The sequence below is a fragment of the Fomitopsis serialis genome (genome assembly GCF_022376445.1).
Source record: "Fomitopsis serialis strain Sig1Antser10 chromosome Unknown B0H18scaffold_8, whole genome shotgun sequence".
In the NCBI taxonomy this organism is placed as follows: domain Eukaryota; kingdom Fungi; phylum Basidiomycota; class Agaricomycetes; order Polyporales; family Fomitopsidaceae; genus Fomitopsis; species Fomitopsis serialis.
This window is the reverse complement of record NW_025954968.1, coordinates 641,083-662,356: the sequence shown is the minus strand read 5'-3', so window position 1 is coordinate 662,356 and position 21,274 is coordinate 641,083. Positions and strand designations below refer to the sequence as shown.

Sequence of the window (21,274 nt, the reverse complement as noted above, 5' to 3'; positions counted from 1 at the left end):
AATATGTGCGGTTCGACTTCCAAGTCGACAGATACTAGGAACTCGGCACACTGAAAGGGGACTAACGATGATGCTGATCGCAATTAACAGGTGGACCGCATTCAATGCCAAACCGAATCTGTCTGACGGTGTCTTCTTCAAATCACGCCTGTTCCGGACTGGCGGTGTGGTATGATGGAGAACAGATGGATTGCAACATGGTACCGGCATGAGGCATCTATACAGCATCTATGAGTACTTCCGCGTCGAAATGAAAGCAAAGTTCAGTCAATGACTTCGAACTGTTCGTACATGCCTTTCGTAGCCGCTGTGCTCAGTCACGGATATCACCACGCATTAAGACCGGCACCAAACTAGAAAAGATCCTGATATAGTCAAGGTTGCTATTGGCAGTATCCAGTTCCATGAGACGGGCGCACGTACCGGAGACACTGGTCCGAGCCATGGAAATACAGTGGCCGGTTCGTGGCTCTTTAAGTCCCAATTACTTGCGAGAGTAGTGGTCAGACAGCAGAAAGCTGAGGTATAGATAACGGAGGGACTTAGGGTGGCAATGTGTGCCCAGGGGACATGAGCAAAACAATCGACTCGCAACAGCTGCCTGAGGAGCCGGTCGCTGTCAGAGGAGGAGGAGGCCGACTGAGCGCTTGAGCCGCATATGGTGTAACCACCGTCGTGACCTTGCGCCTAGTCTCCCCAGGCAGACGTAGACAATTCCTTCAACCTTCGTGCCTCAGGATATCCTTGTCTGACCTTGCGCCCCGCGTCTGTCCTCCTCCTTGGTCTGTCTCCGGTCTGTCTCCTCCTCATTCTTCACCTAGCTCTCTCTATGCTCACCAGATAGGCTCGGAACACTTATATCAGCACTCTACGCACCAAAATAACGCCGTGAGGTTTCAGCAAGGCCATATTGAAGACACAGCAAACCCACGAGCGCGGGGTGTAGTAAGTACATCCGCGGAGGATGTGCTTGAGCAACCGGTGGTCCAAAGCAGTTTGACGTTGTCTGCTCTGTGGTGGTTGTCGACTCCGTACTGGATATCCCACGCTAGCTCCTGTGCAACGGCGCCCACCCGTACAAAGTGAGCCTCAGCCCGCCTGGCTGCACTGCGTGCCCCATCCGACACCACGCAGCCCGGCGAACATGCGGCGAACCCCTCTTTATCACGACCATCTCGCGCACACCGCTCGCCTACCTGTTCGCCGCGGAGGACGCCCTACGCCTCGTCACGCCCGGCACGTACACCTACTTCAATTTCGTCCGGCCAGAGGAGCTCACAGTTCTTCTGCCAGCCCAGAGGAAAGGCCACGGATCCTCTGTCTGTACAAGTGGCCGCCTACGCATACGGAAGTGGAGACGCGTGGGATGACATACGTGCCGTGGAAGAGTGAGTACAGTACTGGTCCACCGCGGCGCCGTGGGCGTGCGGTGGGGAGGGGTGCAACTACTCTTCTGGGTACGGAGACCGCTGGAGTGAGCTCTGCGCAGCATCGGACTAGGGTACCCGTCGTGTTAGCGGGGCGGTCATTGCCCGGTCAATGTACGTGTGGCAGTACAGTACAATATATCATAGCAGTATGTTACAATCCATTGTCCGATCTATAGAGGTCCGAGCCGAAGAGTGGAATGTGTACGTCCAGCGCGAAGTAAGCGAAGACGCTAGGAGAGTGTTAGGTGGAGACCGGGTGTAGGTAGCACCTTGATACAAGGCTGAGAGTCTTAGACGTTGGGAAGACGTCGCGATGAACCGATGTTCAGAGGAATGGCCGCACTCGTACTGTCAGCTCAGTAGTCGTTCACCCCAGACGAGGCGCTGACGATGAGCACGGACAGCACCCTCAAGGGCGATCCAGGCGACCCAGACGCCCATGCAGAACACGAGCGTGAAGAGCATGCGCTGCGGTGGTGATATATGGTTAGCGAAAGAAATGCGTGAACGGCGTGATTGAAACGTACCAGTAGTGCCTTGGTCCGGGGGCTGACTGGGGCGGACGCGGTGAATATTGTTCTGCGTAGACGAGCTGTGAGCGGGGTGTTGAGCCATTCGAGCTCGGCGATGTGTTCCACTGCCTACAAGCCATTGGTGAGCATCAAAAGTGAAATACGAAGAGCATTGTCGGCTGTCCGGAAGCATACCTTGTCCTGTCCGCGGTCATACACGCGCCTGATGCTAACAAGCTCTTCTTCAATCCGCGGTAGGTGCTCGTCAAGAAATTCAAGCGAATTGATGTCTTCCGAGAGGGACTGTTCGATATGTGGCAAAGTGGACTCCAGAGCAGAGTCTGCTTTCTGCTGATAGTGCTGCACTAATTCCTGAGAGCGGTCCGGGTTGACGATAGGATGTGTCACGTACCTTCACAGCAGACTGTGATTCGTGCAGAAGTGTGCTGATGGCACGCGAGTTGCTCAGGTTAATAGCCAGTCTACTCTGGAAGCGATGGGTTATGTACGTCAATGTCCGACTTAGCATTGCAGGCACAGATTCATACCTCGAAATCCTGGATATCCTGCTCATACTGCAGAGTCCTCCGCGAAATGGTCTCGAATGCTACATTCAGGCCACTGCACATGTGCCATATCCAATTTCAGCGTCCATGGTGTTAGCGTGCAAAGACGGGGAGTACTGACCGCCGCGGCTCAGGAGCCATGGTCATTGATCTATGGCGCTCGTTCATTCACTCGATGGCTCTGCGTTGACGGAGATGATTGACCGGTGACGGCATGCACAGGCTCAGCTTGGAGGGGGTGGAGCCACCTTGAGACCTGGGGCTGTGTCGAGAAGGGTGAGACTCGGCGGTTATGCACGGGATGTGACTTGTAAGTATAGCATGGGAAAGAGTACAAGCAATGGACCCGAAAGCCAAACTCGAGCCCGGTGTGTTCATCGTAATCCATGTGCATTGTACACCCGTCCGTCACGCCGGTGATCACGAAATTGACTGGCTTGTTATGTTAACTCACCAGATTCGCGTCCTACGGCAGAATGGTCTTGGTGTATGTATATTATCCAGCTCCGGATTTCGTCCGGATACTTTCTCAGCCGTTATATGAGCTCGGAGGCTCTTCGAGTGTCGGATGGCTCCTCCTGAGGCCTGAGACCGTGCAACTCTTGTTACGACGCGGTAGTCCAAATTCGACGCAAGACTTTTGCTGTCAGTCTAGCACAACGATAATAATTGTGAAGCAGTGGGGCAGAGGCACTAAGGCAGTGGTGGAATGCGATATTTCGACTCAGTCGTCGGCCGAAGGTCAGCTCAGCTTGGAGAGGAAGCACCACAGATCAATCGGGGGAGCGCCCGCCTTAGAATTACCTTATCGAGAAATACACGTTGTTCGCAACGCCGATCCCGCAACCTCAGGCTGGTCCCCGTCATTCGACTGACTCTTCTTTTTCGCTCTCCATCAGTCTCCATCGCAGTGCGGACTGAGCATGCCTCGATCCTAAGTGCTGTGAGTGTGTAGCTTTTCTTTGGATGCAGCTCGTAAAATTACACCAACAGGGCTCAGATTGTTCGCTGAAACAAGTTCAAGTTGCGCTCGCACGCTGGCAGTCCAATGGCTTCGATGGACACGGTTGTGTTGAGCCAAAATGGAGCATTAAAAGTAGGCATGGACGCTTGACGACCTTGTTCAAGACACGTCTCGCCGTCGTGAGACCATGTCTCCCGGACCCGCTCTCAGTCCCACTGAACGCCCACGGCGTCCTTGGATCACCCCAGGAGGTCGTGATTGCCTAGTGATCCCGCGGATGACCGCCGCTGGGGGCGATGCAGCCAGCGAGACGCGGCCGACACCTTCGATGCCTTCTGAAGTCTATATCACTGGCCTATTCTGCGCTGTCGCTGTCACCGTCGTGCGCGAGGAGGCACCTACTTGCCTATTGCGCCGGTACCGAGACCCATTGCTTTGGTAAAGAATCCTGAAACAGTATTGTCGCGTAGGTTCCATTGGTCACTCGTGCAAGTGATCTAATGTCACAACATGCATGGGATCCTCGGGCACACAAATTGATATCATGCTCCTGTGTGATCAGTCTCGAGCTCCTCCATGTGAGGTGCGTGCTTCGGATTTGATCCATCACTGCACAACCGTTTACTGTATACCGATATACAGCAACACAGAGACCACTGTGTGAACCGAGTAAGAACCTACTTATACGGCATTCGGCATGCAGCTTACTACGGGCAGCGGTGGCCGTTGTGTAAACTCGCCTTCATTCATTCAATTATGATATGCGTCCCGCAACCGCATGTTGGTCTTCGACTCCTTAGGCCTTATGGCTGAATGCGAGGCCTGTGCGGCCTGTGTTTGCCGAGGCCTGACGTCCTGCGCTCAAGTCGCTGATCGCAGCTGCTATGAGACAGCCGGCCCGTCAGGTGTGCACTGCTTATTTACAGGCTGTCGATTGAACGGATACAGGGCCTACTACTGACTGGTGACGAAATAGCCAAGGCCGGTCCCGGGGGCGCTGGAAGATGCTTGATGCATGAGAAACGGTGCCCATCCTCACGCTTGCCAGCCCTAAGACGCCCCTGCACAGGATGCATCGAACCCAGCCTATAAAAGCGTGCTGGGTTCTTACCCTGTCATACATCCCCACATTCTTCGGCACTTCCGCTCCGTCAATCCTTGCAATAATCTTCGCCTTCACCCGGAAGCATCTTTTACCGTCATGCCCCGCTTCGCCTTCAACTTCGTTGCCCTTGTTCTTGCTGCAACGATCGTGCCCTCTGCATTGGCCGTTCCTGCAGGTACGTCTAACAGTCTTCGAGGGGTTGTGCTCGTTTCTCATAGTCGGCCCCTCCAATAGCTAGAGACGTCGTCCCCTCGTCGTTTCCCGTCCCCTCGTCTGTCGCCAGTGTGACGTCCGACGCCTGCCCAAGTGCCACCGACTGTGCATCGTCGATCTCGACCACCATCACAGGCAGCGCGTCGCCGGTTTCTACCACGATCACAGGGAGCGCGTCGCCAACCACCATCGTGACTGCCAGTGGGTCGATCCTCACTACCATCACCGTCGAGCCCTCTACCATTTCCACCATCTCCGTCGAGCCCTCCACCATTACGTCGGTCTACAGCAGCGTTCCCCCTAGCGCGTCGCCTTCCGTCGTTACGACCACCGTTGTTGTTACCGAGTACGTGCCGGTGTGTGGAAGCACAACGGAGACCGCTAGCGCGACTGCGACTGGCACGGCGAGCGCGGTGACGTCCATCACCAGTGCACCCGCGTCCTCTGTCTCCGGTGGCTTGCCGTCGCTTTCAAGCATTCTTCCCGCGACCAGGAGCTTCATCGGTCACGAAGCGCGAGGTGGCATGCACTCGTATGAGACGGAGCCTGGTGCAGAGGGGGTCGCGTTGAAACATGGTCGGGCTGAGTGACGGCGTACGGGTTTGTAGGATACAAATGCGGACGCCAGTATGAGCAGTCTTCATTCTCGAAGGACACTTCTTTTGATTTGTTGAATTTGTTGTCATCCTCTAGTAGTAACGGACTTGCCTTCAAGGCCTGACTCAGTTGGGATCTTCGAGTGATTTGTTCTCGACTTTGGCCTTGAATCATACGGATGATTTTTATTGAATAATGTGTTCATGTCTGACTTGCCGATGGTAAGGAAAGTCAACATTTGTGTTGAGGTTGCGTTTTGGAGACAGCGAGTGTCGAGATTTCTTCTACTTATGTCCTATGTACCACACTCATCGATGCACCGGCCCTCTCACCGGTATGCTCGCTGGCTTGCAATTCACAAGGTTTGAAAGCCCTAACGTTGGTCATTATGTGGAACTGTATGCAACTTAATAATAAGTGCACGTGGCCAGCACGTAGCCAGCACGTAGCGAACCTGCGTCCGCCGTTGTCACGGTGATCGTCGATCGATCGACTCCGAAGAAGGCGTGCGAAATCTGAGATAATGCCGTGGCGCACTCTGGTTCCTCCGAGGTTGGTTACGTTCAACGATGAAGGGTTACTATTGAACCACGTCCCTGTTCTGGCTTCTGGGCAGTCGGGCAATGGCTCTACTCAGGCGATGTGACGACACCTATGCGCATGCAACGGCGCGCTCTTGCACTGACTGCTCACGGCCAGATTGACAAATATAGTCTCTCGAAAATCGCATTATCTCGGGCCGAGAGGTCGTCTGGTAATGGTTCCGTTATCTTAGCTAACGTTAACTCTCGACGTCAACCTGAAAGGACGAGCAGTGAGTGCCATTGGACGACAACCGGACATGACAACCTCCGCCAAACCTGCGGTGATCATTGTGGGCGCTGGCATTTTTGGACTCAGCACGGCCTTCTATCTCGCGGAGGATGGTGAGCAAGTCTTCTCGATAACTGGACGTTGTTGACTCGTCTTACTTAGACTACGACATCACAATCTTCGACCAGCATCCCTACGATCGGGGCGACGGTTATAAACTGAACCCCGGGTCTACAGCAGCGTCCGTCGACGAGAACAAGATCTTCAGAGCTTCGTACGGAGATGAGCTCTACTACCAGAGGCTCGCTTATGAGGCGCGAGAGATATGGAAGCAATGGAACGAGGAACTTGGTCCAGGCAAAGAACTTTTCGTCGAGTCGGGGATGCTACGAGTCCAACACTCAAGCCATCTCGACGGGCTCGAGAAGAAGACGCTTGCAAATATGACCGCAGAGGGCCTTCGTGACACGCAATACATCCTCTCAGACGGCGATGACGTCCGCCGCGCGACGGAGAAGGGGTGGGTGCACAAGATGTTGAAGTTTCCCATTCCAGAGACCGGCGGCCAGGAGACATTTGAGGCGGTTCTGGACACTACGGCGGGATACGTGTACCCTAGCCAGGCCTGCGCGTATCTTGCGGAAAAGCTACGGAAGAAGGGTGCACGATTCATCGAAGGCCCCGAGAAAGGCGAGTTCGCCTCGCTCCTCGTGGAAGGCTCGGAACATTCGAGGCGAGTCACCGGCATTAGGACGAAAGACGGAGAGGAGCACACAGCAGATCTCGTCATTATGGCTTGTGAGCTACTGCGATCCCTATTGATGACTTGTCTAACATTGAGACAGGCGGATCTGCAACGCCGATGCTTGTGCCAGAAGTGAGCCGAGTCCTCGAGGCCACTGCGGGAAGCGTAGTCACCGTTCGCTTGCCCCCACGCGAAGAAGCGCAGGAACTCTGGGACAAGTACTCGCACGACAACTGGCCTGTGATCATAGGTCATGATCCGGACCCCACTGGGAAGACAGTCGGCAGCCGCAGCATCTACGCCTTCCCCAGAACTGAGGACGGACTCATCAAGATAGGGTACCGCGTCACAAAGGTATGCCGTGTCTCTTCCTCCCACCGAAGTGCCCTAGTAATGAGCGTGCATCAGTATACGAACTACGTCAAACTCCCCGACTTTGATCGTCCGATCTCCGTACCACTACGTCCTGAAGTGGACGACACCTCGTTACCGATCAAGTCTGTGGAGGGGATCAAGACTTTCGTTTCTACCTTCTTTCCCGATCTTGCGCCACTACCTATCATCGCTACCAGACTCTGCTTCTACACCGACACCGTCGACAACTCCTGGCTGATCGACTACCTTCCTGGACACAACGACACGCTCTTCATCTGCACGGGCGGCAGTGGGCACGGCGCGAAGTTCACGCCTATCCTCGGAAAGGTGCGTCATATGCAACAGTACTTCATGGGCTGCGGCTTACTGTTGCGTGTAGCATGTACGAGATGTCATCCAGAAGAAGCCGAAGACGGAACTCACACAACACTGGAGATGGCGTCCCGAGCTCCCTTTGAGCAACGGTCTGGAGGAGGGGCCGAACGGGCCCAGGACCTTTGACAAGCAAAAGAGGGCGACGCCAGAAGACCTCTGTCGTGCAGGATGGTAGTATGCTAGGTCTAGCATGTAAGTTTTCGGGCTGGAGTCATAGGATTGTAAATTTGTACTTTACCTCAACGGTACTCACTAGACGTGCGAAAGGGATACCTGAGTCCGATTTTCGAATGATAATGAACAGTGCTTCAGTGGGAGTTGCTCCTCAGTGGTTGCTGAGTCCCGAGTCGCAACGTCACTGGCAGAAGTGTACTACCCAGCCTCACGTTCATAGAGTCAACGAGATACATCCTCAGATGCATGTGTAGAATCTTGATTTTTTTTTGCTCCCTGTGCAACTAGTGTGCTCTGAGCCACCATTGACGTTAAGGATTCGCCCTTGCCAGTGTAACTTACCATGCAAGGGGCAGTCACGGTGGCGCCAAGGATCATCAGATTCATCGATCAATCGGGACCACGCGTCTACCTTACTCTAATAGTAGTTAGTACCGTATCAGGAAACACATGTTGTTCAACTTGAATGCAGTTTGCAGGATGGTCCTCAAGCTCTTGGGCCTCTCACTCGTCCTGACTCTTATATCCATCGCATCATGGGCTGTCCGTCAGATCCCGCCGGGTCCACTTCTGCTCAGGAGCCAGCTTGGGACATCACAGATCGGAGGCATGCAAGTTGCCAGCGGTTTGACAAAGGGACTCACTGCACAATTCCTCGCGAGCACAGCACCGGGTCTGTATGGTGGGGATGCCACGTCGGGATCACTCTTGGTAATCTCAGCTTAGGCCACATCTCGCCGTCTTGCGACCATGTCTTACTAGAACCCGCTCTTGCTCCCACAAGGCATCCACGGAGTCCTTGGATCACTGGCATGTCCGTGACTGCCCGGAGGCGATGCTCTATGTGAGACTCAATTGATGTATCCGTCGCCTTCTCACTGGCAGTATCCGCAATATTACAGTCATGTGCGAGTATATACTTGCCTATGTGCCGATAGTACCGGCACCCCTGACAGGCTTCGAAGACAAGTATAACGAGTATCGTTGCGTAACTGACAGCCCGTCATCCCGGGCCTCCGAGCATTGTGTATTAACACACACGGAATCTTCGGAGACTCGCAAATCGACACCGTACTTCTCCGGGACCACCGTCTCCTCGTTGATGTTCCGTCGGGTGCGTGCTCCATGTTTCGCTTATTTCGCGACACTTAGAATCTACGATGAGCACCGCCACGAAGCATACGGTAAGTTTTCCAGCGCCAGAAACTGTACAGAACCTCTGTATCATGAACGCAGGTTACATGATGCGGCAGCGGTAGCCGTTGCTTGCCGAAGAAAGGTACACATGCGGGGGTCTTGAGCTTCAGGCGATCTGCACCCTCTGCCGTTGGATTTCAGCCACCCGCGGCGATCGGCGTCCCGCTATGGTGTGGCTGGCTCTCGACACTGCTATTGTGTGGGAACACCGAGGCCGACATACTCCGCTTCGGTGCAAATCTAGACACGAGTGGGACACGGGGTCTATTGTTTTGGAAACAACAATCATTGACTTGATTTGAATCTGTGCGTGCATATAACGTCTCGGAGCCGCAGGTTGATCCTCGACGAGGGCCTTTGCGGCTAAGTGAGAGGCTTGTGCTGCGGATGCGTTTGCTAACTCGGCCGATTGTCGTGCTTCCGACCGCCCGCAGCCGTTGTCAGACACAGTCGGCGCCAGATGTGCACCGCTATTGAGTCCACAAGCATTTGAATGAATTGATGCAGAGAGCTAACTCAGTCAACTTGACGCTGGAAGAAGCAGTAACGCAGGGTAGGTGGCCATATGCATCCTCGTGCTTGCGCCGCTGAGTTGCCTCGGCATAGGACTATCCGAACCGAGCTTATAAAAGCATGCTGGGCTTCCAGCCTGACACCCACCCAGTTCTCTCTATCTTTCATCAGCACTCGTACTCCAACGATCTTCGCAATTATCTTCACCTTCACCCGGGTCACAGTGTTCGCCGTCATGCCCCGCTTCGCTCTCAAGTTTGCGGTCCTGATTCTTGCTGCGACGATCGTCCCGTCTGCATTGGCCATCCCTGCTGGTCACGGTGCGTTCAGTAACATAAGAATCTGCCCTCGTTTTTGATAAATTGATACCGGCTCTCCTAATAGCTGGAGATTACATCTCCTCGTCCCTTGTGATGCCCAGTCCTACCACCATTGTGACGTCCGACGCATGCCCGAGTGCCACCGATTGCGTCTCGTCGGCCTTCACGAGCGTGCCAGCCAGCATCAGCAGCGTCTCCATCGACCCTTCTGGCGTAATGTCTGTCTACACGAGTGTACCGGTCAGTGCGTCTGAATCCGTCGTCACCTCGATCGTCAGCAGCGTCGACGTCGACCCCTCGAGCGTGCCGGTCAGCGCGTCTGGATCCATCCTCACTTCCATGTTCACCAGCGACCCTGTGAGCGCTTCCGGCTCTGCCGTAACCTCGGTCTATACCAGCATCCCAGTCAGCGGGTCGGGATCCGTGGTCACCTCGGTGTTCACGAGCGTTCCGACAGTGCTCCATCACCACGTCGGTCTACAGCAGCGTGCCCCCCAGCGTATCGCCCTCCATCGTTACGACCACCGTTACTGTCTCGGGAACCGCGGTGACGTCCATCAGCAGTGAATCCGCGTCCTCAGTCTCCGATGGCGTGCCATCTTCAATCACAACTAACATTCCCGTGGCCGGCAGGATCATCAATCGCGCAGCGCAGTGGTTCGGCATGCACGTGTATGGGACAGAGGCCAGGGCACATGGGATCGCGATGGAGCATGGTCGGATCGAGTGACGGCCATGGTGTGGGGGTTTGTAGCATGCGCAGATACCAGATGGACTACAATATAGGTATAGGGTAGTGGGAGCTCTGAAGGACAGTGAAGGCCAGGAGGTATCGATGTGGGCTGTTGTTAAACTTTATCGAGCCTGAGTTCATTGCCTGCCTAATAGTATACGGCGAGTGCTTGCGGACTCCACACCCGGCCATGACGGTTTTGTTGTGGTCTTGCCACTGGCCAGACTCGGTCTTTGCCGCAGACGGCGTAGATGGACTAAACGATACGGTGGCCCCCTACGTCGCCAGAATTGATGGACAGGAGACTGTTCTAAGCCGTCGTTTTTCATTGCAACCCGTATGTAGAAGCCTCAGTAGAGATTGTAACACGCGGCGTGCGACGCGACGAGGGGATGAGAGTGTACATACTGTATCGGGCCGGGATCTGACGAGATCCCGGCCCGATACAGTATGTCACGTCTCACGTGAGTCGTGTCATCGCGTCTGTCACGTCTCGAGTCACTGCCGCAATATTGCTCTTTCGGCCAAGGGCCATCGAGTCCTCCCAAGAGTAATAGTCTCTTCGTTCTCTATCGCAAGTACCCCTCTCACTAGTTACTATGTCCACAAACGACGATTCTGCGGCTGTTTTCATCGCAAAAGCTGCCAAGGCAGCATTCGAAGCCTCCCAATTGATCGCCTCGTCGGAGCGAGTACGAGCCCTGCATGAACTGCGCGACGAGCTTGCTTTGCGAAGGAGGAGATACTGGCAGCAAACAGACGAGATCTTGAGGTGCATTTTGCTCCCACGCCCTTCGAGATGTGAGGCGTTCAATCTAGCTCGTCTCCCTACCTTCGTGTCTCCAGTAGCAAGCACTGATCAAGCAATAGGCAGCTCAGCAGGACGTAAATGCAGGGTGCATGTCTTCCTCCCTCTTGAAGAGGCTTGAGCTGAACAAAGTGGACAAATGGGACTCTATGCTGCAAGGCATCCTCGATGTGGCGAATCTCCTAGACCCGACAGGCATCGTCACATATGCCTCTGAGCTTGACGATGACCTCGAACTATACCGTGTCTCATGTCCTATCGGCGTGCTCTTGGTTATATTTGAGGCCCGTCCTGAGGTCGTCGTCAACATCGCTGCACTGGCAATCAAATCAGGTACGTCCAAACAGCCGATTGACTAGCTGTTCCCTTCATTGATCCATGTGTGTAGGCAATGCAGCGATTCTCAAAGGCGGGAAGGAATCAAATGAGACGACCAAGCTATTATCCAAAGCGATTCAGAGTGCCCTGTCAAAAACGAACATCCCGAGCACTTACATACAAACCATCCAGACTCGGGCAGAGGTGTCTGCGCTCCTGCAACTCGATCAATACATCGACTTAGTCATCCCTCGAGGAAGCAATAGCCTTGTCCGGAGTATTCAAAACAGCACCCGGATCCCTGTTATGGGTCACGCAGACGGACTGTGTTCCGTTTTCCTTGACGAAACTGCAGAGCTTAAGAAGGCAGTCAGAGTCGTCCTGGATTCCAAGGCATGCGTCGTCCACTCAGGATGCTGCACACACAAACGCTGACGATGCTGCATCCCAGACTGACTATCCTGCTGCGTGCAATGCAGCAGAGACCTTGGTTGTCCACGAAAACGTCGTGTCGACCGTCTGGCCAGCCGTTGCGCAAGCGCTCCTCGACGCAGACGTACAGCTGCTCTGTGACCCACTCACCATCTCCGCACTGCAGTCACTCTCTCCCACCCCCTCCAAGCTCGCTTCGCACGTCCATCCGTCCACGCCTGACTCTTACACGACCGAGCATCTCAGCCTCACGCTGTCCGTTATCGCCCTGCCCTCCCTAGCAGACGCCATCCGATTCATCAACTCACATTCGTCGCACCACACCGACTGCATAGTCACAGAGGACCCAGCGGCAGCGTCCGCTTTCTGCCGCGGAGTCGACTCTGCGGGTACGTTTGTCAACGCAAGCACACGCTTCGCAGACGGCTTCCGCTACGGGTTCGGCACGGAGGTGGGCATCAGCACAGGGAGGATCCACGCGCGGGGACCGGTCGGCCTCGAGGGCCTGGTCACGTACAAATACATGCTGCGCAGCAAGGGCGAGAACGGCCACGTCGTTGGCGAGTTCGGGGCGGACGACGGGAAGAAGTATAAGCATAGGAGCATCGAAGCGAAGACGGTACCGTTTTTGGAGTAAGTAGAGGTGATTAAGATGATACATAGTGTATGTACAACGTACGCGCGACAACAAGAGGACCTACCAGGCGTCAAACATAAGCAAATGAGATGCAGTGTGTAGCGATACAGTAAGGTGAGATCGTACGTCCGATTCGCGCGAGTTGTGGGATAGCAAAACCTGCACGTTACGAGCCTTCGACCTTTGCTTTCTTCTCTGACGGCGTCGAGGCAGGTGGTTCTTCCTCGGCTTTGCGTTTGGCCGTACCGTTCGCCTCCGGATCCTTTTTCTTCTTTTTCACCATCGACGTTAGGTCATTCACTGGCTGAGGAACAGGGGCGGACGGCTGTTTGCCGGTGTTCAGCTCATGGTCAAGTGCCCTTTCCACCATGGCGGGCGCTGACTCTGCCGTCTGCTCTGGTGATGTTTTGAGCTCTTCCACCTATAAGAGCAATCCTGAATGTCAGTGACAGTGCACTGTTGTTTATTTCGTAAAATCCAACATACCTTGAGGGCCAGATCCTCCTTCAAGCCCTGCAGTTCTTTGACTTCGGCCTCCATTTGACTCTGGGTCAGATGCTGAACTGCATCATCTCCCAGTATCCGGGCCCCCCTAGCCTTGCCTTTGCCCTTCGGATCGGATTTCTCATCGACGGCGACCTTCACCATTCCCTGGCCACTCAGCGCATCCCGCAGCTCAGCCAACCTCGCCTCCACACTGTCGAGCGCTCGTTCTGCGTGCGTGATCGAGTCGCTCAGGCGCCCTGAGGTGAGGTCCAGCACGATGCTGAGCTTGTAGTGCGCTTCGGCTATCTGGCGGGAGGACTGGGGCAGGAGGTCGACTTTGAGCGCGAGGGCCTGGTCATAGTCTGCGATTGCCTGCTCGAATTTCTCCGTCTCGAGCGAGACGTCGCCGAGGGCGAGGAACGTGTCCGCGAGCTTCAGCTTTACTTCGTCACTCTCCTCTTGTTGCTTCTCGTAGATGGCGCGTGCGAGGTCGAGCACCTCCCACGCTGCGTTGAAGTCGTCCTCGGGCTCTCCCTCTTCCTCTTCGCCTTCTTCCTCCTCATCGTCCTCCTCCTCCTCGTCACGTTCCGCGGCTTTCTGCGCCTCGCCGAAGAGGTCTACGGGGACGTCCTCCTTGCTTCCGGGCACAAGCGGCTCTGCGTCATCATCAACATCGCCTGAGAACGAGAGGAATTTGCCTGGGCCAGCGGTCTCTGACTCTGCAGGCATAATTGAGCCATGATGACGGAGAGCCACCGTCGGGTTCGACGTACCTCCGGCCACTGCACGCACAGCTTCCTCCGCCTGCTCCTTCCCCAGTACCGAACTTTGTGCAATCGCGTTCTCCAGCAGTGCCTTCCCGTACGCATAATACAGATCTGCCGTCTCCGAGCCCTTCTCGCCGTACTTCTCCGTACTGCAGAACAAAGGACCACGGCGTCAACATAGAGTCCAGAATGACGCGTCCAACGCGCCCCAGGCGACGCGCTACTCACGCGAGCTCGAGAGCAGTAGCATAATGGTCGACCGACTGCTCGTATTTCCTCAGCGCGAACGCGCGTTTGGCCTGTTCGATAGCTTCTTCCATAGACATCGTGGCCGTGGTTGTCGCAGCGGGGGCATCGTTTGACGTGCTACGAGGATTCGCGCCAAGTTCAGTGACATGTCCGTGCATGTATTCTGCAACGAGGACTCACGCAGGCATGGTGGCAGTGGCCGTGATGATGGGAGAAGTGGATGTACTTTGCACGCCGTGCTCGTGTCGCGTCGCGTCAAGCGTTGTTACTTAGTGGCCAAATCAATCACGTGGTATGCTCGGATGTGGCTGTCGGCCGCGGCGCCGTTTGGAGACTCGGCACTCCTCCTCACTTCAATAGTCCTGAAGCTTGACTTGTGACCCAACTCAGTTTTTTGGACCATATTGCGAGCGTATCCTTGGACGAAGAATTAATTGGGAAGCACGTTTGGGGCGCTGAACTTCTCCGGCCTTCCGTTCCGCCGCTAAGGCCGCTGTATCCTCCTCGGGCTGCCAGGCTGCGGCTTGACTTACTCGCAGTGTGTGGCCTTAACTCGCTTTGCCTCGGAGCCCGATTCCAATAGCAACAGACAGGTGTCCTCTAGAGTTTCCCGATCGCTGTCGGTGCGCTTTCGCCGCAATTGCAGTGCTTGAGTGAGTCTCAGTCACAGTGCAGAGCAGTGCACAGCATTGATCCGAAGGTTTGGAAAGGTATGAGGGTCAGTGCGTTCGAGCAAACCATCCACTTTTCTGAGTTTGCCGGTGAGGGCGTTTTCAAGCGTCGCGACGAACGTCGGATCGGGGCGCAGAACTCAGACACTACTCTTCTCATGATCAGGCATGGCAGAAAATCATGGAATACGCCCCTAATAAGGATACACTATACATAGCGGACGCTACACATGTACAATGACACTATAATACATGCTTAATATTGATGATGTGGTATCGCGCAGTAGGGAATAATAGTCTTCTTTACTCATCGACACCCTCCTCCCATCTGAGGGACCGCTCCACAGCGCGCTTCCAGCCCAGCCACTTCTTCTCGCGCAGAGGCTCGTCGACGACCGGGTTGAACTCACGGGTGCCCTTCGTGTTGACCTCCGATAGGGTCTCCGGCTCGCTGATGTTCCACCCGAACAGGCGGATCGCGGAGCCCGCCAGGAGCGCGGATCCGAGCGCGGTCGATCTGATAAGGGGGCGCAGCGCGATCAGGTCAGGGGTGAATGAACAGGAGCGGGAACGCGGGAGGGACGCACTCTCTCATCTCGGGCCGGACGACGGTGAAGCCGCCGACATCGGCGAGCACCTGCATCGCGGTGTCGCCGTTCGTCATGCCGCCGTCGACCATGAGGAGCTTCAGTTCCGTCTTCGAGTCGAGCTTCATGCTTTCGAGGATCTCGCGCGTCTGGAAGGCGTTCGCGTCCAAGGTCGCCCGGCAGATGTGACTCGGAGTGGTGTACGCAGACAGGCCTGAGACAAAGCTTAGCCGGATGGATCGTGTGGAGGTGGGGTCGACTAACCGATGAGCAGGCCACCTGCTCCGGGGTCCCAGTAGGGTGCGAGCAGGCCGGAGAAGGCAGGAACGAAGTAGACGCCACCGGTGTGCTTTACCGAGTCTGCGAGGGTGTTGATATCGGCCGCCGTCTTGATCAACCCCATGGAGTCACGCAGCCTGGTGCGGAACGATGGTCAGCGCGAAAGTATGATCGGGCATGATTGTACGAACCACTTGATAGCGCTTCCAGCGACAGCGACTGCGCAACGGTTGTCAACATCGTAACGAAGGGTAGAGGGACGCCATAGGACTTACTGGAACCCTCCAAAGCGTACACAGGCTTGCCGTTCTTACCGTCTTGGTAGGCAACCTTTTGAGCACCATCAATGGGCCATCCTGTCGAAGGGAATTGTGCGACTCACCGTGCTCAAGAGACCATGCGCGCTCGACACGATGTCCTCGCCCGTGCAGAACAGGAGGAACGCGCCTGTGCCATACGTGCACTTGGCTTCACCCTGCTTCAGGCACTTGTTGCCGACTAGCGCGCCCTGCTGGTCGCCGACGAGCCCACCAATCTTTACACCCTTCAAAGCGCCGTAGAGATTTCGCCATAGACCTCAGAAGACGACGCGATTTTGGGAAGAACGGAAGGCTTGATCTCCAAGAAGTTCAGCATGATAGGCTCCCACTCAAGTGTGCGCAGGTTCATGAGAAGAGTTCGGGACGCGTTCGTCACCTCCGTGACATGGAGACCACCAGTCAAACGCTGGGCGTAAAGTATTAGCCGTGTATTACGGGAGATGCGCGAGGAATACCCACGTAGACAAGCCACGACTCGACCGTGCCGAACAGGAGGTCATCCTCTTCGTGAGCCTTCCTGACATGCTCGTGGTGTTCAATCATCCAGCGCAGCTTGATGGCAGAGAAATAAGTGGAAAGCTGAAGGCCAGTCCTATGACAGGTAATTATTAGTTGCTGTGTGCACTCTATTCAGAGAGCACGCTCACAAGTCCTTGAGCGCCTTCTCGCCCTCCTTGCCCTTCTTGCGAATGCCGGGCGCAACCTCGAGACCGACATAGCTCAGCTTGTTCGCAAAGTGGGCGACGGTGTTCTTCGTGCGGGAGTCAGTCCAGACGATTGCACGACAGAGCGGCTTGCCGGTCTTGCGGCTCCAGGCGACCGCGGTTTCGCGCTGGTTTGTGATGCCTGCAAACGCGTCGGATCAGTATCACATGACCAGCACTAGGAAGCAGAAGGCCTGACCGATGACCTTCACGCTCTCCTTGGCCCAGCCCGAAGTCTCCAGGGCTTTGCAGGCCTCGGTGATGCATGTGTCGCAGCTCTCCACGATCTCGTCCGGATCCTGTTCGTGCCAGCTGAGAGCGTCGTGTGAGCAAATGTCCGAGACTCGTCACAGACAGGCGAACTCACCCAGGCTCGGGGTAATATTGTGGGTATTCGAGCTGGTGCTGGGCAACAATGTTCGCATACTGGTCGAAGATCAGGAAACGCGTAGACCTAGTGAGGCATAGCGGTGAGACGCGACTTCGTCAGCATGGCAGAGCACGTACGTGGTACCGCAGTCGAGCGAGCCGACGAACTCTCCTTGCTTGAGCGAAGACATGGCGGAATAACTGCGGCGGAGGGGGGCGAGACGAGGGGAATATCGGAGGACATGTCGGAGGAGGCTCATATTCATATGCGGCGCGAGCGGGCTCCTGTCGCTGGAGGAGGGGCGCGGTCCGGGGTGCCCCGCAGTGTCATCTGATGCCGAGATCACGATCATCTGTGCCCCTCCGCCCAGCCGCCCAGGGCGCCCCCGCCGCTGCGGCACCGGCCTCCTATCTACCCGAGCTCGTTGTGGAGTTAGCGCACTCTCCTTGTGCTACCCGCCAATACAGAACGCCCGCCGGGTAAACCCACCCACTTTGTGCTTCCCCGTAAGGATGCTCAGCTCAGACATGGCGTCGACGATGAGTTCAGGATGAGCTCGCGGCGCAGAAACATGACCACAGATGACCACCGGCGACTCACAATAAGTACGGCAGTCTTATATGATTACGATCAGTCCGCGAACAGTGTGTTCTAGATTTCTATACAGTCCTACCCCGCACTAAACATCAGGCCGCCCCGCGCAGCGGGCACACGTGAATTCCCCCGGAGTTGCGCTCAACTCGGGACGGCATACCGCATGTCCGCCGGCTCATCTCGCTGGCACCGACCACCGCGCGGCCACTGCTGCCGAAATGAACTGTCGGACGATCGAGACGAAGGGACAGGCACACACCGCTACAGTCGTCCGAGGGGACCTCCTCATCACGGAGACGGCTCCGGAATGCCGAACTTGTTCCTCTCCCAGGACGACCAGGCGAACACGGGCAGTGGGTGCGCTTCCGTGTTGAAGACCCACCGGTCGAGGGGCACGAGATCTTCGTCGTGGAAGAGCAGATACAGGTACTTCAACCTAGAGCGGGGTTAGGGGCGGGCCAGCAGCACACGGGATGAGAGAGCACGCACGTCTCGGCCAGGAAATAGCTGCGCAAATGAACAGCCGACAGTCAGCAGTGTTACTATCAGCTTACGAGCGAGGGTGCCGCTCACCTCGGCATATCATCGTCCAGCAGCGTCGGCGATAGCAAAATGTTCTTCGACGAAGCGTACCCGGACTGTGTCTTCGTCTCTCGTTCGATCGACTCGAAAATCGACCACCCCCGCTCTCTCCAGATGGGGTCACCCGTCGTCTTCCACAAGAAGTAGACGGACTCGAGCGTCTGCAGGGAAACGATCAGAACATCGCACAGGTCGCAGTCGAACCCCACGCACCTCAGGTCTCAGGAAGTACTCAGACCGCGACAGGACGTAATCGCGCTCGGGGACCCGCAGAGCCCGCAGCTTCGCGCTGCCGATCTCATCACGGGTGAATCTCACAGGCTTCTTCTCCCCCAGACCAGGTGGGTAGCTCTGCGCCCCGCCCTTGCGCCACTTCTCCATCCCGTCGATCCAGAGCTTGCCCGTGTGCTCCGGGGGCGCTCCCCGGGCTGGCCACTCGCCCGTATTCGGCTGGAAGTGCACGACGTCGGGGCCAAGGCCGGACGGCTGCTCCTCGTACAAGAGCCAGCACGTCGTCCCGAGCCCCTCCGCCGCCCAGCGGTGCAGCGCTCGCAGATCGTAGTTCCGCAGGAGGTCGTACGAACGCTGGCCCACCGGCCCGAGCGTCTCGTAGTCGAGGTCGTCGAGGGAGAGATCAATCTGATCGGCGCCGAGCGCGAGGAGGCCCGGCAGGAAGCACGACAAATGCTCGAAGTTGTGGCTGGGTATGAAATTGCGGTTGGTATCCGTCACGTAGAGGAGGTCGCGCGACTCGGAGAGGTATATCATGTGCGTGAGGATGTGATTAGTTGCTCGAAGGTCTGTCGGGGTTCAGTATAGGACAGCATCTGCCTGTCGAGAGCACGTACATAATGTTAATGCTTGCTTGTCTTGTTTGCCGGTCAGAAGGAACTGCTTCAATAAGTATTCGTGCGCGCTGTCTGCTGCAGCGCCTACGCTGAGGAACTCTGCGATACAACGTCAATGCGCAGACGCGTCACTAGGACTGAGCCGACATACCATCTGCGGGGTTTCCGGTGGCGAGATTCCACCGCCTCGGAAGCATGCCCCCAAGTCTGGTCAGATTTGCCCGGTAGAGGCCCTTCATAACCACGTCCGACTGAGGGGGATACAACGTCAGCGCAGAGCCCAATGGGTGATGACCGAGACTGACATTCTCCCAATACACCTTGTTGCCTGTAACCAATGCGAGGTAGGTGTACTCGACTTGGCAGCTAGCGATCTCCGCAAGGACACCCGAGGATCCCCCGATGGTCTCACCACTATGGAACTTGTCAGTATGTGAAATGACTACTTCGACTGTGCCGATTGCGCACGGTGAACAGAAAGTTCGCCCACATCCAAACAATATGAACCTTCAGAACGCGACACAGCCCAGGTATTGTGGTGAGGTCTCGGTATCATGTCATGAGGTGCTCTCGCCCATCGCTCGCGCGCGTTATGCGAGTGTGAGTATCGGCTCGGAAGTCAAATCCTCGACTGCACCCCACCAAAGATCAGCCACATCTCCACCGTCAGATTCGACTTGAAACCCCCCATGCCGAAGCTCTCTTGCAGGTCGGTCCGCGTACAACACTATCTGGCTGGCGACCCTGAAGGCGAGCGCCTTACAGACGCGAGATACTAGAGAGCGCGAAACTCGGGTCACCGGTGAACGGCGGCATGACAAACTGCGACACGGCAAACCAGTTATGAATGGCTCCTGGGGCTTGCACTTTGATGTGCGCCTGAGCCCGCCCCACTGTCAGCTTGCTGACCGGTCGCCTCTGGACCACCAAGCCTGAAGGCATTTCTGAAGGTCCCTATAGGGACTGAAGTAATCTGGGACCTACGTGACAGTGTCGACACCGAAAGCCGGGAACCCGCTCTGCGTATCGAAAGCAGGAGAGAGCATGCGCCCCAGATCGTCGGCTCGTTGAAGCAACAACGGTTCGCGCGAGAGAGCGTATGCCGAAAGGAGCCCTCCGAGGTAGCGGATGACAGTCTCGAAGAATGGAGCATAGCCCACATGTCGGTTTGTCACAGGCTGATACCCACGTGAGTAAGCCAGGAGCAGTAGTAGAAATGACTGCCACACTCACGGCGTTCGTCTCGAAAGTAGCTCTCGACACGACGGGCAAGGCCCGTGCAAATTCATCATTCAGCCCCATCATTATCATAGTGTCCAGGGAGTCGAATAATGACACGCCCCATCCGTTGAAGCTGCGTCGCGGATAAGTGAACTGTTTCGCGCAGGTACAATAACCGCTCACTTGTCTTTCGTCCCATTAGTGAGAGGCCGCAATTCGTCGTGGGGTTTGGCGTGTCTCTCGTAGCCACTGTACGCATGGCGGAATGCGTTCTTGACCGCTTCGGCTCTCTCCTTCCATACATGAGGCGGGGTCGTAGGCACTGGCTGGACAGTCCGCCATATCTCGCTGCTAGATACTGTGTTTGAGAGGGCGGAATAGTAGAGGGTTACCACCAGGACACAGCCAATGACTGCGAAGAGAAGGTGACGGCCTGTGAAACGTCTTGCCCTGCAATACTCCACGCAGGCCTGGAACATCCTGATGAGCATCGTCAAAAGGCCAGCTCAGACTGGAGAGTAGTGTCGTGGCTCCGGGCGAAGGAGCGAACTATAGAAATGTGTGCGGGTTCAATGTCATCGGTCGTGCGCAGCAAACGGCCAGTGGAGAATGCGATGCGCAGTGAGTTAACAAGATTGTTGCCCCAGAAATAAGTAAGGTCGCAGAAACGAGGTCTTGCCTTGGGCACTCGAAGACAGAGCAGACGGACGTGATAGTAACAGTGAAAGTAGGAGGACTCGATGGCCGCGACTACGAGGAGGAGGGAGTG

At 55.9% G+C, this 21,274-nt stretch overlaps 8 protein-coding genes across 8 annotated transcripts; 4 read left to right on the top strand and 4 right to left on the bottom strand.

Annotated features, from left to right (window-relative positions):
- Positions 1-1,781: 1,781 nt before the first annotated feature.
- Positions 1,782-2,649, bottom strand: B0H18DRAFT_952035 (uncharacterized protein; the record flags this gene model as incomplete). The annotated part of the gene is made up of 6 exons (XM_048042069.1): positions 1,782-1,898; positions 1,958-2,071; positions 2,138-2,314; positions 2,355-2,429; positions 2,491-2,563; positions 2,630-2,649. The coding sequence occupies 6 exons, from the start codon at positions 2,647-2,649 to the stop codon at positions 1,782-1,784; spliced, it is 576 nt and encodes a 191-aa protein (XP_047897951.1).
- Positions 2,650-4,673: 2,024 nt separating this feature from the next.
- On the top strand, positions 4,674-5,380 carry B0H18DRAFT_952034 (uncharacterized protein; the record flags this gene model as incomplete). Its single annotated transcript, XM_048042068.1, has 2 exons — positions 4,674-4,752; positions 4,926-5,380. 2 exons carry the CDS (start codon positions 4,674-4,676, stop codon positions 5,378-5,380), a joined length of 534 nt encoding a protein of 177 aa, XP_047897950.1.
- A 746-nt stretch (positions 5,381-6,126) lies between these two features.
- Positions 6,127-8,003, top strand: B0H18DRAFT_984152 (FAD dependent oxidoreductase). The gene is made up of 5 exons (XM_048044658.1): positions 6,127-6,313; positions 6,363-6,998; positions 7,046-7,299; positions 7,354-7,647; positions 7,700-8,003. The coding sequence occupies exons 1-5, from the start codon at positions 6,229-6,231 to the stop codon at positions 7,868-7,870; spliced, it is 1,440 nt and encodes a 479-aa protein (XP_047897949.1). The 5' UTR covers positions 6,127-6,228; the 3' UTR covers positions 7,871-8,003.
- A 1,554-nt stretch (positions 8,004-9,557) lies between these two features.
- Positions 9,558-10,778, top strand: B0H18DRAFT_984150 (uncharacterized protein). Its single transcript, XM_048044657.1, is given in 4 exon segments — positions 9,558-9,619; positions 9,673-9,899; positions 9,919-10,334; positions 10,357-10,778. 3 exon segments carry the CDS (start codon positions 9,815-9,817, stop codon positions 10,627-10,629), a joined length of 774 nt encoding a protein of 257 aa, XP_047897948.1. The 5' UTR covers positions 9,558-9,619; positions 9,673-9,814; the 3' UTR covers positions 10,630-10,778.
- Positions 10,779-11,157: 379 nt separating this feature from the next.
- On the top strand, positions 11,158-12,910 carry B0H18DRAFT_648178 (gamma-glutamyl phosphate reductase). The gene is made up of 4 exons (XM_048038950.1): positions 11,158-11,404; positions 11,503-11,773; positions 11,829-12,151; positions 12,210-12,910. Exons 2-4 carry the CDS (start codon positions 11,533-11,535, stop codon positions 12,825-12,827), a joined length of 1,182 nt encoding a protein of 393 aa, XP_047897947.1. The 5' UTR covers positions 11,158-11,404; positions 11,503-11,532; the 3' UTR covers positions 12,828-12,910.
- Positions 12,911-12,993: 83 nt separating this feature from the next.
- Positions 12,994-14,406, bottom strand: B0H18DRAFT_1115498 (uncharacterized protein; the record flags this gene model as incomplete). Its single annotated transcript, XM_048033274.1, has 4 exons — positions 12,994-13,248; positions 13,314-14,032; positions 14,087-14,229; positions 14,309-14,406. 4 exons carry the CDS (start codon positions 14,404-14,406, stop codon positions 12,994-12,996), a joined length of 1,215 nt encoding a protein of 404 aa, XP_047897946.1.
- A 438-nt stretch (positions 14,407-14,844) lies between these two features.
- B0H18DRAFT_984141 (glycerol kinase) lies at positions 14,845-17,567 on the bottom strand. Its single transcript, XM_048044656.1, has 13 exons — positions 17,398-17,567; positions 17,258-17,344; positions 17,090-17,202; positions 16,834-17,032; positions 16,646-16,778; positions 16,443-16,592; positions 16,249-16,410; positions 16,105-16,196; positions 15,852-16,003; positions 15,588-15,801; positions 15,108-15,517; positions 15,005-15,039; positions 14,845-14,952 (listed from the first exon to the last, which is right to left on the bottom strand). The coding sequence occupies exons 1-11, from the start codon at positions 17,523-17,525 to the stop codon at positions 15,304-15,306; spliced, it is 1,644 nt and encodes a 547-aa protein (XP_047897945.1). The 5' UTR covers positions 17,526-17,567; the 3' UTR covers positions 14,845-14,952; positions 15,005-15,039; positions 15,108-15,303.
- Positions 17,568-17,804: 237 nt separating this feature from the next.
- B0H18DRAFT_984137 (glycoside hydrolase) lies at positions 17,805-21,268 on the bottom strand. Its single transcript, XM_048044655.1, has 10 exons — positions 20,689-21,268; positions 20,518-20,638; positions 20,269-20,462; positions 19,590-19,698; positions 19,436-19,535; positions 19,285-19,383; positions 18,650-19,236; positions 18,428-18,597; positions 18,344-18,361; positions 17,805-18,290 (listed from the first exon to the last, which is right to left on the bottom strand). The coding sequence occupies exons 1-10, from the start codon at positions 20,994-20,996 to the stop codon at positions 18,143-18,145; spliced, it is 1,854 nt and encodes a 617-aa protein (XP_047897944.1). The 5' UTR covers positions 20,997-21,268; the 3' UTR covers positions 17,805-18,142.
- Between the last annotated feature and the right edge of the window lie 6 nt (positions 21,269-21,274).